The following is a 12,227-nucleotide window of genomic DNA, read 5'->3' as shown; positions in this document are numbered from 1 at the left end:
TCGGTCCTGAAAGGCCTACCTCAAATCCGTAGACTGTGACTGCCAGTTCTGGAATCCTAGTCATCGGGAAACTCCTTCTTGTGTTTAACCTGTTAAAATTTTATAGGTTTTAATGAAATGCCCCCTTGTTCTTATGAACTGTAGTGATCTAGCCCTAACCAATCCAGTCAATTCACAAACTGAAACCCCTCATCTTAGTAAATCTCCTTTAACATCTTTTCCAAAGGTTGACATCTTGATAGTTAGTTACTTCAAAATGGACATGGTACTCTAGCAGAGACCTAACTGGTAATTAACTAGTGCATTCTTCTGTTTGCGCAGGTTCCTGTTGCAGATGGTGGGGATCCTCCTTGAAGACATTGTGAATAAGCAGTTGAAAGTGGACATGAGTGAGCAGCAGCACTCCTTTTATTGTCAGCAGATTGGCACTCTGCTTATGTGTCTCATACACATCTTCAAGTCAGGTAACACTTTGTCCTTTCTGGAAGAAGTTTTACTGACTGAAATAGTTTAACAAATACTGACAGTTGACAATAAAACAGAAGTTTCTGGAAATGCTCAGCAGATCTGGCAGCACCTGTGAAGAAAAAGTCAATTAACATTTTGGGTTCGGTGTCCCTTCCACAGAACAGAACTGATATTTTTCCTTTACAGATGCTGCCAGACCTGCTGAGCTTTTCTGAAAACTTCTGCAGTTCTTTTGTGTTTTGTTTTACTGACATTAGATCTGTGCTTGGGCTATCATTCACATACATTCCCCTGAACACGGCTGCTTCTTATATTTGACGCTTCTCCCAGGATGTGGTACTTTAGTTCAGTTTTGAATAAGCAATGCTTTGGTTTAATGTCCCACCTGGGAGATCACAGCATGGATAATATTAAATTCTCTCAATGTGTGCTCTTTAGTGTCATGAAGTTGAGTTCTAGTCCCATTCCAGAGTCTTGAACTTAGACTGATGTTCGCAGTGCTGTGGTGAGTGGATTTCCTTGCAGATAAGATAGCAAGCTGAGGCACAGCCTTTCCTGTCAGGTACATGTAAAGTATGCCACATGAAGAGAAGTAGGAGAGTATCTGTGATATCTAGGAAACATTTATTCCCTGAACTAATATCACGGGAGAGAGTAAAATTCATCTAGTTATTATTGCTGTTTGAGAGAACTTGCTCTGTACAAATTGGTGTCACCTTTTCTCCCTTCCAATCTACAAAAGAACTTAAATGTTCCAAAGCACTTTGGAGCAGCTTTAGGTCATGAAAGGCGCTATATAAATGCATGTCTTCCTTCCTTTCTTTCAGGAATGTTTAGAAGAATCACAGCAGCTGCCACTAGATTGATTGTAGGGAACGGCTTTGATGGAAGCTTTTACACATTGGAAAGTTTGAATGCCTTGGTTCAATCCATAATTCCCACTCACCCGTCTTTAGTACTGCTGTGGTGCCAAATCCTACTGCTTGTGAACTACACAAACTACAGCTGGTGGTCAGAGGTGCATCAGACACCAAAGTAAGTAGAACTAATAGAAAGCTCTCAATTGCCTGTGAAATACAATAACACTGTCCTCTTTGGTAGATTGCTCCTTGCGTTTGAAATAAATCAGTCCCTGAATATAAATAGAATAAAGTTAGTAATTCTATCTTGACGTTTTATCTTGCAGTATTGTGTTCAAATTCCTCTATGGCATTTACCCAACTGAGCATCCTCCTGTCATACAATTCTGTTGTGATCTCTGCACTTCCCCAATTCTGCCCTTGTAACCCTCACTTACTTCACCCTACTAGTGACCCTGCCCTCAGCTCTGGAGTACCTTCGTTAAAACGTTTCTTCCAGCTTTCTTATAAAAGATTGTTTTAAAAACTGCCCCTCTAGCTTATTGGTCAGCCACTTGTTCTGTTGTCTCTTCCTTTTACTTGTTGCAAACTTTTTGCCTAATTCCACTCTTGAGAATGAAACAGCACTTGTGCTATTAAAACAATTTCAAGCCTTTTTCAATTGATAACAGAAAGGTGGTAGGGAAGAGAACAATTATTGCCAATCCCCTCCGCAACTCTATTAATTTTATTGTTCTATGTTGTACCATTTTATTTTTAAATAAAGAACAGCATAATAATGTATTAAACTCTCCCGTGTCCAAGAAAAGTTAAATGTCAGATAGGAAACCAATTAATTGCTATCCTGGGTAAGATTGGTGTTTGTGTTATAGTCCAATTAGAGGCTTTGAGTTTTGCCATCAGTTTCATTCATGTATTTGCACTCATGTCACTCTTGCTCAATCCTTTTTAGCTACCTACTCACTTTTGCTTCTGTGCTCACTCCCTGTCAATGGTGCACTCACTCCCAATCAACAGCAGGCTAGCTTTCTCACACTTCTGCTCCATATGTGTACTTGCTCCTCATTAGTAATATGCTTGCTTCCTGCTTGCGCCTTTGTACTGCACCCTTCTGCTCACTACCACAGTCGCACCCTGAATGAGGTGTGCTGACACCATTTCCTATCAGCTGTGAGCTTGCACCCTTCCACCCATTACCTGCTTGCACTCTTTCTCTACAACAGAAAGGCAGGCTAAAGCAGTTAATGTTGTGGTGATTAATTATTCTGCTCGTTACCTCCTGAAAGATTGTGTTGCTCCTGAGCAGAGTAGTTCATTTGAATCTGTCCCTCTCACTTGCTGAATGTGACAGGAGTTGCAATGTTGTGGGAACGTCAGCTACAATTTGTGCAGCAACCTGACATGGACAGAAGTTGTTCAGCTCAACATTCCTTTTCTGACTGATTTCTCCAAATTTTAGAGGGAGATGTGACACTGCAGACTGTGTACTTGTTTTCCTAACCTCCCGATTGCCTTTTAAATTCTTTTACAGCATGTGTATGTCCCTTGCCAGGTCAGAATTAGTTGCTCATCTTTAACAGCTTTTGAGTAGGTGGCAGTGAGTTGCCCTCTTGGAACGCTGCTATCATATTGTCTAGATACATCCGCAGTGTTGTTATTGAAAGGAGTTTAGTGTTGCTATTCAGCAGAAGTAAAACAACTGCAGTATATTTCCAACTTCAAGATGGTGGGTGGCGGGGAGACTGGTGATAGTGTTACCTTGTGTCTGCTGTCTTTATCCTTCAAGATGGTCAAGATCACACGTTTCAAACACTTAAAAGGCACTAAGGAACCTTGAGTTAGTGTTGCACATCTTTTAAATGGAACACACTGCTACACTGTGCAACAGTGGTGAATGGAGTGACGGGTAGGGTGTGGATAAAGTGGTCTGCTTTGTCACGAATGGGATGTATCTAGTTTCTTGAATCTTGTTGGAGCTGAATTCATCCAGAGAAGTACAGAGTATGCCATCGCACTCCTGACTTTGCTCTTTGCAGTTGTTGGACACTGCATCCTCCCTGCTGTACCATCCTTTGATGCTAATCTGTGTGATTGCAAAACATTATTTTTGTGGGTGATTCGGCTCACCTTTTGGCTCAACTCCCCCGTCCAAGATGTTGATAGTGAGGGCTTTCGTGATGGAAATGGCACTCAATGTCAAGAAGAGATTGTCACATTGTATCTTATTGAAGATGATCATTGCCCCCTTCCTCCCATTAACTTCAGTTTTGCTAGGGTTCCCTGATTCTATGCTTGGTCACATTTTGCCTTGAGGTGAAGAGCAGTCACTCACCCATCCCTTGTTGAGCTCGGCTCTTTTGTCTATGTTTGTACTGTAATGAGGTCAGAAGCTGAATGGACCTGGCACAATCCAAACTGGGCATCTCTGAGCAAGTGCTGTTTAACAGCACTTTTTGTTACTTCGTGACTTGAACATTTTTAGTCACCAATGATCTGATGAGGTAGTCATTAGCTGGATTTGTCTCCTTTTCTGGGCTGAGCATACCTCAGCAGTTTTCCCCACATAGCGAGCTACATGGCAATATCAGAGCTTGATTCAAACGAGGATTTATACATATGTGAATCTCACCAGTATTCTAAGACCGTGCTGCTACTTTGAGGAAAGATTTTGTTTCATTAGAAAAGCATTGTATCTTTTGTGAGATGTCTCTCTTTTTGTAATACAGGAGGCACAGCTTGTCGAGCACTAAGTTGCTGAGTCCTCAGATATCTGAAAATGAAGATTCAAAATCTGTGTCTAAGTTGGGTGTGTGCAATAGGGAAATAGTTCGAAGAGGAGCCCTCATTCTTTTCTGTGATTATGTGGTAAGATTCACTAGAATTATTATTGAGTTTTAAAGCAAAAGATTGATTTTGCAATGCTTTTAAGTATCATACAGAAGTGTTAGCTTAGTTGGTATAAAATTCAGCCTTTTGAATATGAAGATAATGGGTTTTGCTCTGTGTGCTTTTGTTAGCCAAGCAGATTCACTGTGGTAGCTCAGTTGCTTTGAGAGTGATGGAGCAGAAAATTCAGATGACACAGATGCAAACTGTGGTTGTGAAGATAAGCCATTTAACCTATTGAGCTCACTCCCAAAATTTTGTTTCTTTAAGCACCTGTTTTATTTCCAGCTCTCCATCTTTTGCCTATGTCTTGCAATTGTTCAAAGTAGAGACAGTTCAGTCCACTGTGTCTTGCTTTACCATTTTATTAAGTTGCAGTAATTCTACGTCTTTCTCAGCTCAGTTTCATGTCCTTTCTGCATTATCGATAGAACCTGACCTCTTCAGTCTGTTTCACTGTTTTGAAAAAGTAATGTGTACTTAACTTTTAGTTAACTATGTTTTTCCGTGAGAAATTGGGCTTTTAAAACGTTCATTCATCGGCCATGAGTATTGCCATCTAGGTCAGCACATGTTGTACCTCCCTAATTGCCCTTGAGGAAGGGGAGGTGAGTGACCACCTTGAACCCCTGCAGTCCATGGATGGATAGGTACACCCACTCTCAGTTAGAGGTGGATTCCAGGTTCATTTTTAGTGATCGTGTCAGATATTTATCTGTGAAAATGGATGTTTGCTGATTTCTGCCATCTGTTGTTCCAGTGTCAAAACCTTCATGATTCTGAGCACCTGACTTGGCTGATAGTCAACCATGTCCAAGATCTTATCAATCTTTCTCATGAACCTCCAGTACAAGATTTTATCAGTGCTGTTCATCGTAACTCTGCTGCCAGTGGCCTTTTCATTCAAGCTATCCAGTCCCGATGTGACAATCTTGCAACAGTAAGTACATTCTTCCCCAGTGTGCTTTTGTGCATTAACTCATTTAGTCGGCTCTTCGAGCTTCCTATTGATTGACTGAGTGATGTTAGGCCAGTGAGCATCAGAACCATCCATGGAATGAAGTTAGACCTTCAGCGTGTACTGATTTGGTTAAACTGGCCCCACTGGGGTTAAGCACAGTACTTTAATTCGAATGGTTGGAGAGAACCAAACGTGTCTTGCTGCGTCACTTCACCTAGTGTTAATAACGAAAGCTTCACTTTTAGCAGAGGGGGACTCTTTGATGGAATCAATAAGGAAAGGCCAGTGGAATGCTCTCGGGTCTGAATGGTGAGTGCTCAAGACTAACCCGCAGTGTTTCATTCTGTTGGAACAGGAGACGTAACTGTGCTGCATGTAGACAGTGGTTGGGTTGGCGCAGAGGGCAAGTGGTAGTTCTGATGCCCTTTTACTGGCCTCTGACATCCACACCTTTGGTGTTGAACGGTGGTGATTTTCACTTTCTGCCTACAGAGTTCTTCTCCCGTGTCTGCTGGCGACAGGTTGTGACTCTTAGGCTCAGATATGCATCCACTTTGGCCTGGCTAGTTGTTGGCAACGATAACTAGATCTACATCTGCAGTGTATTATTTGCTTGCTTAATGTCTGGTTGTAGCCCGTACCATATCAAATGGAAACTATCTCTCCAGTGAGGCCAATGGAACTTGAGTCAGATCTGCCTGGGTTGAGTAATTTGGAGCACAAGAGCAGGCTTGTATTCACGATCTCCATGAGTCCGCTTCTAACACGCTGCTTCAAAGTATAGCAACACGGTATTTCTATTTCTTTCTCTCCTTGTGTTAATCTAGTTTCCCCTTAAATGTATTTTTTCCACTCATTTCAGCTAGTGGCTGCCACCAATTACTCACTGCAGTAGTGAGCTCTAGGTCCCCATTGCTGTTTGGATGAATGTTTCTCCTATATTCCTCCCAAGATCAAATTCTTCCATTTGAATCTTATTGTCCTGTCTTCTCCTACCTGTAGCCAACTATGTTAAAGAAGACCCTGCAATGCTTGGAGGGGATCCACCTCAGCCAGTCAGGGGCAGTCTTGATGTTATACATTGATAAGCTCATCAGCACACCTTTCCGAGTCCTGGCACGGATGGTGGACACCCTGGCTTGCCGGCGAGTTGAGATGCTTTTGGCCGAAAGTTTGCAGGTAAAATGGAACCTTGCGCAGTGCCGCTGTCACCCTCGGCCCAGTCTTTTGACCATTTCCTCCCGATATGCGTGCAAAATTTCCCCATGTGCTTTCAGCTGAAGCCGTTTCTGAGCATAACTGCACAGAAGTATGTTATAGGAATATGGAATACAGCTCACAGATTTACAGGCCAGGAATCAAATAGTGGAGGTCAGCCTGCATGGCTATACTTTTTACTTGTTTAACACCATCTTTAACTTGGTAACACATATTTCAAAATGCTTCCAAGTACAACAAAGTCAAATTTCATACCAAACCAAAAAGAAACAATAAATGAGATGTTGAAGTTTGGTCAAAGAGTTAGGTGCAAGCTGGAGCTGACTTCTGCACTTAAATTTTTTTTCTTTGCTTTTTCGTGGGATGGATATCACTAGCATAGTCACCATTATTGCTTGTCCTTAATTTCCCCTGAGCATATTGGCGTGCTCAGTCATTTGAGGACAGTTAAGAGTCAAACATGTTCCTGACTCTCAAAGCTTTGTGCTGGGAGGGTTATATTGTGAAGTTCACTTACTGGATGACTACTGAGGGGGCTTACCTGTTTACATATTTATGTTTCTAACTTTCTTGTGTGGGGTTGATATCTGTTGTTGCTATGCCCAAAAATATATTGAAACAGGAATAATTAGAATAAATGAAGTTTTTGGCCATGTGGAACTTTTAATTTGGTTGAACAGAGCCATGTTGCTGAAGGTTTTTGTCTCATACTCCTCTGGAAAGAATGAAAAAATTTCAGATGACCACGAGAATTTGTATTACAAGAGGAAAGATTGCTGATGATTGACAAATCGATTGATATTCCAAGGCATTGTAAAGGAGAAGGCAACAGAGTTTCTCAGGCTTCTGGGTTATTTTAATAAAAGTGCAAAGCTTGAACATATTCCACTTGTTTGCAGGGAATAGGTGCTTTTGTGTGGATTTGTGTTGCTTCTGGCAAATGCAGTGAGCCTTATGAGCTCAACTGATTATTTTAAATCACTTGGAGATCAGCACATTCAGGATTGTTGTGATTATTTGAAATTTGGTCTTCCTGTGATTGTCGTCAAAACTGCAAGACACACCTTCAAAAACATGTCTCACTTTCCAGCTATATTAAAATGTTGCAACTCCTTTCATTCTGTTATTTGTCCTTGATTGAGTGGGCTGTCCATCCAGCTTGGCTCAGCTGGCTGAGTAATTAAGGTCATGTGGTCAGTCTGTATGAAGGGGGTCTCAACAATTTGAGTTCACCATTCCAGAAACTCGCTCCCATTTGTCCTTTTTTTAGTGTCAGAGCAGGAAAAATGAGACCTTGGTATAGTTTCTCATTTAGAATGATGGCATCTTTGATAGAATGAACTATCAGAGAAAAATTGAATCCTGAAACAACTGAAAGCAAGATTAGGAAAGAATGAATAAATGCTTTACACAGTTTAATTCAGATAGTGAATAGTGTAAAGCAGAAGGGCATGATTTATACATCCTTGAATCCTGAACAGCCTTCTGTCTAATTTTCTTACCAACTGCATGAACCTCTGAAGCTGGTGCATAGCAATGACTTCTGGAACCGGCAGTCAGTGCCGCGATTGGTGAGCCGATGTTGATTGCCATGTGCAGAACATCGCCAGCTCAGAGAGAAATATTTATCCTGGGTGAGATAAGGATGAAATGTGCTGGAATGAGAGAAATCATACGATATGTGAATGGGAACTGGAGAGTGCCCAAATGGTACTGTCTTTTTGTTTTTGGAAAGGAAGGGAAACCAACTTATTCAGCAAATAAAGGTGGCTTGGCTCACTATATGGAGACAACATTGGAGCCTGTAAGGATGAATCCACAACATACCTAGGTAAAGGGAAAATAAAATCAGCCAGGGGTTTTAACAGGTACCATTGTGTTCTCAACCCCTTACCTAATAAGAGATGGGAAGTGAGGAAATACAGTGAAAGTGGTATGTGAAAGTTTTAGGAAAGCCTTGGGACACTTGGTCAAAGTGTGTGAGTTGCAGCGATTGGCATCTAAAAATGAAGAGGACATATGAAATGACACCATGTTAAATTTCATGAATAGAAAGCAAGAGAGGGTTAATTGGCAATAAATTTAGCATGAGAGAATAGGAGACATGTTGAGAGAAAGTGAAGAAAGCAAAATTACAAGATATGTACACTGAGAAAGATGGGAAAATTGAGAGACAGTGAAAATGGAAGCAATATCTTTATGAAAAGGAAGTTGTATCAAGCCAAAAAGACATCCTTTACCTCCCAGCACACGGTTCACCCATCTCACTCCACTGTTCTGTCCATGGAAACTGCCCAATCTGCTAAGAGTCTCCTTTATTTTTTTGTTTAGTCTCAGATTTACAACTGTTGTGATTTATTATAAATTAATTTTAAAATAAAGATCCTCTTTTTTTTAGAATAGCGTTGCCCAAGTGCCCCGTGAAGAGTTGGAAAGGATTCAGCGTTATCTACAGACAACATGCCTTGCTCAAAGGTACAAAGACTTGAGTTGATCTTGGGTTTTATCCAGTTTTTGTCGGCAGGAGGGGCAAGAGGAGAATGCGTTCCTCCCTGGTGCCTCTGACAAGCAATGGAATTGAAACAATCAGTTACCACAGTGCCTTGTCTGAATGTGCGAGTGTAGGTGCTTTACCTTGTCTGGTTATGGGGGTGTTGGTGTTATTCCTGGTTCAGAGGTGTGTATGATCGTCCAGGGCTTTGTCTGGATGCAGAGTGGGCTTGGTTGGTGCAAGCCTTGCCTGGGTGTAGGTAGTGTTGCCACCATTTCTGGTCCAGACACAATGGACGCAATGCCTAGTTCTTTTTTGGGGGTTGTTGCCAAGCCTGGCCCCAGATGCACAGTGAAGCGTGTGAGGATATTGTCTGGTCTGGACCTAGGAATGTTGGCACTCAGCCTTGGCTGGTGAATTCATACTTGAACAGCCTTAATGAATTAAGACCTTTAGGATGTTGCTTTGCTTTAGAATCTGTTTTGGTATAAAAGTCTCAATTAACCTTCGGAAGAATAAATTCTGCTTTGATTTCAGACACCAAAGATTGTACTCCCTACTGGACAGGTTCCGTACAACAGTTGCCGCAGACACAGTGAGCCCTTCTCCAATCATAACCTCTCACCCACTGGATGGAGATAAGCTCTCTTCCATGGAATCTATCATTGTGGACAAGGTGAGAACACTAGGGCCGAGGGACAGCCTTTTCTCTGGGATCTTCAAGTAGATTCATAATTAAATTGAATGAGAATAGCAGAAGCTGGTTCTATTTCGTGAACTAATCATTTCTGTTGTGTTGCAGCATTATTGGCAGTAGTGTTTCAATAACTTAAAGGTTCTCATGATAAACCTAAGCAAATGGGCATAATTAATGACCTTTTGACATGGTTAGGTGAATAGAAAGAGACGCACTCTCAACTCCCATGTTTGGGTTATTGATTAGAGGTTATTAAGTAAAAAAGATGATGGACTAAGACAGTTGACTTCATTCTAGATGTTGGTAAACCATGCAACGTCCTGTTACAATGGTTTCAGCCACTCACTATCATTTAATGGAAAACTGTTTGTATCTGAATCTGAAGACGAAAGCATTAGAGAAGAGTTTTGCATTCGTTCGAAGTGAACCATGTTGTTAAAGTGAAGTGAATGATCCCTTTGGCAATGTTTCTGAGGTGAAGCAGGGGAGTTATCTGTGGTCTCCCAGGCCCATGTTTGTCCCTTATGCACCATCACTAACTGGATTATCCAGTCATTACCAAATTGCGGTTTGTGGGAGCTTACTGTGCTCAAATTGGTTGTTGCATTGCCTACTCTGGGCTCTTCTGGTGGGGTGATAGTGTCCTTATCTTTGAGTAAGGAGACCTGGGTTCAAGTTCCAGCTGCTTCAGAGTTATGTAGTAATATTTTTGAACAGGCTGATTAGAAAATATCTAGAACAGTGGTTGAGAGATAGCAATAACTGCAGATGCTGGAGTCAGCCAACACATTGGAGAAAGGCAGCATCCAAGGGGCAGGAAAGTTGATGTTTCAGGTTGGGACCCTTCTTCCATCCTGACTTCCCTGCTTCACTGATGCTGCCTGACCTGTGCTTTTCCATCCTAACATTGTTGACTCGAACAGTAGCTGTCCTTCAAAAAGTACATGCTAGGCAGTAAAGTGCTTTAAGATGTACAATGGCCAAGAAAGATGTATAAATGTAAATTATTAGATTTTTTAAGCTCGCTTGGGATGTTAACTGGTATAAAAACAGCATAAAGACTGCTGTGCTCTCCCACAAGCAGTACACCTAACAAAACGTGACAATTCAGGCAGAGGTGAGGTGCTTTCTTCTGAATAGTGAAAATGGAAAGCATGCTTAAGTAATGTTAGTGCTAGTGAACAGAATGACTTGAGACTGTTTCCCTTTCCTGCTGATCAGAGAAGAATGGTGCAGGGTTTGTGGGAGAAGAGTGTGTGTGAGAGACAGGTTCTTGAGATTTTTTAAAAAATCCTTTATGGAAAAACTACTTATTTGATTTACCACATTATTATCAGAAATCTGTTAGTTTTCAGCAACCTGAAAGCAGCCAAGAGCAAGATGTAACTGTTGGAATCATAGGTTATTTACAAGGAAGGAAGGACACTAATCAGTCCGCCTTGTCTGCTGTAGCCCTCTTAACTATGATGTTGAAAAGTTCTTGCAATATCTTATTGAGGTCAATGAACAAGAATTAAACTGCTATGACCATACTCAAAGTTTTTGTTCAGCTAAAGATACTTATACTGTTTTCTTGTATAACAGGACTGGTATGTTTTGCTTATTAAATGGCAATGCTGCAACAAGTTAAATACTGCTTTAATGGAATGCACTGAATTACTCAATAAACTGCCTGAAGATGACCTCCGCTCTGTCATGACTGCTAAGGTAATGGCTTAGTCAGGTTGTGCTGCATTTTTATTCCTACCTAATTTCCCAAGTGGATAAAGGAACTGAGTGTAGGTGGAATTCTAGAACAGTGCTTCACGGGACAGTGACAGAAAGAAATGAATGTTGTGAAAGATGGGAAAACTGAAGGCGTTAAAAGAGATAATGGGAACTGCAGATGCTGGAGAATTCCAAGATAATAAAATGTGAGGCTGGATGAACACAGCCGGCCAAGCAGCATCTCAGGAGCACAGATGCTGCTTGGCCTGCTGTGTTCATCCAGCCTCACATTTTATTATCTTGGCGTTAAAAGAGCCTTTTGGAAGGAAACTTCCTGTGCCTGTGGATCGGCATTTCTAACAGGAACATTTCTTCACAGTTGTGTGAAAATGTTGCCCCAATTTTCCACCAAAGTAATGGTAAGATCTCTCGCCTTCGGTTTCATTAGACAAATTTGTGTCTCTTCACTCTTAACCTGTCTGACAGTTTGTGACTGTTGGAAAAATGCTGCTACATTTAAACATTGAACTCCCTCTCCCACTCCCTGGGTGACATGTCCATCCTGGGCTTCCTCCAGTGTCACGGTGACAGTCCCCTCATCCACAAACTGGAGTTACAACGCCTCAGGAGCTGAAGCCCTATGGCCTAAACATGGAATTCGCCAGTTTTAAATCTCCCAATCCCCGGCCTCATCCCATGTCTAACCCTCCCTCTCGTTCCCACCTCCACAACCTGTCCATCTTCGTTCCCATCTATCTGGCCTACCCACCCCACTGACTAATCCCTGCTACCTTTTACCTGTACTCACCTATCACCATCCTACCTATCTTCCCCAGACCCACTCCTCTCTTGATTTATTTCCCAGCTCTCGTTCCCCCTCCTCATTTCTGAGGAGGGGTCCCGATCCAAAGCATCAACTTTCCTGCTCCTAGGCTGCCT

General features: G+C 41.8%; 1 protein-coding gene across 6 annotated transcripts in view; it reads left to right on the top strand.

The window, feature by feature from the left end:
- Positions 1–12,227, top strand: part of htt (huntingtin) — a 238,331-nt gene that overhangs the window by 168,917 nt on the left and 57,187 nt on the right. For all 6 annotated transcript variants that reach the window (XM_059644891.1, XM_059644889.1, XM_059644890.1 and 3 more), the window contains 8 exons: positions 322–464; positions 1,296–1,503; positions 4,055–4,193; positions 4,975–5,154; positions 6,178–6,354; positions 8,792–8,868; positions 9,422–9,560; positions 11,166–11,288. In XM_059644891.1, coding sequence (XP_059500874.1) covers positions 322–464; positions 1,296–1,503; positions 4,055–4,193; positions 4,975–5,154; positions 6,178–6,354; positions 8,792–8,868; positions 9,422–9,560; positions 11,166–11,288 — 1,186 coding nt within the window. The remainder of the gene's footprint in view (positions 1–321; positions 465–1,295; positions 1,504–4,054; positions 4,194–4,974; positions 5,155–6,177; positions 6,355–8,791; positions 8,869–9,421; positions 9,561–11,165; positions 11,289–12,227) is intronic.

This window comes from Stegostoma tigrinum, chromosome 3, assembly GCF_030684315.1.
Source record: "Stegostoma tigrinum isolate sSteTig4 chromosome 3, sSteTig4.hap1, whole genome shotgun sequence".
NCBI classification, from domain to species: domain Eukaryota; kingdom Metazoa; phylum Chordata; class Chondrichthyes; order Orectolobiformes; family Stegostomatidae; genus Stegostoma; species Stegostoma tigrinum.
This window is presented reverse-complemented; position numbering and strand designations above follow the sequence as displayed.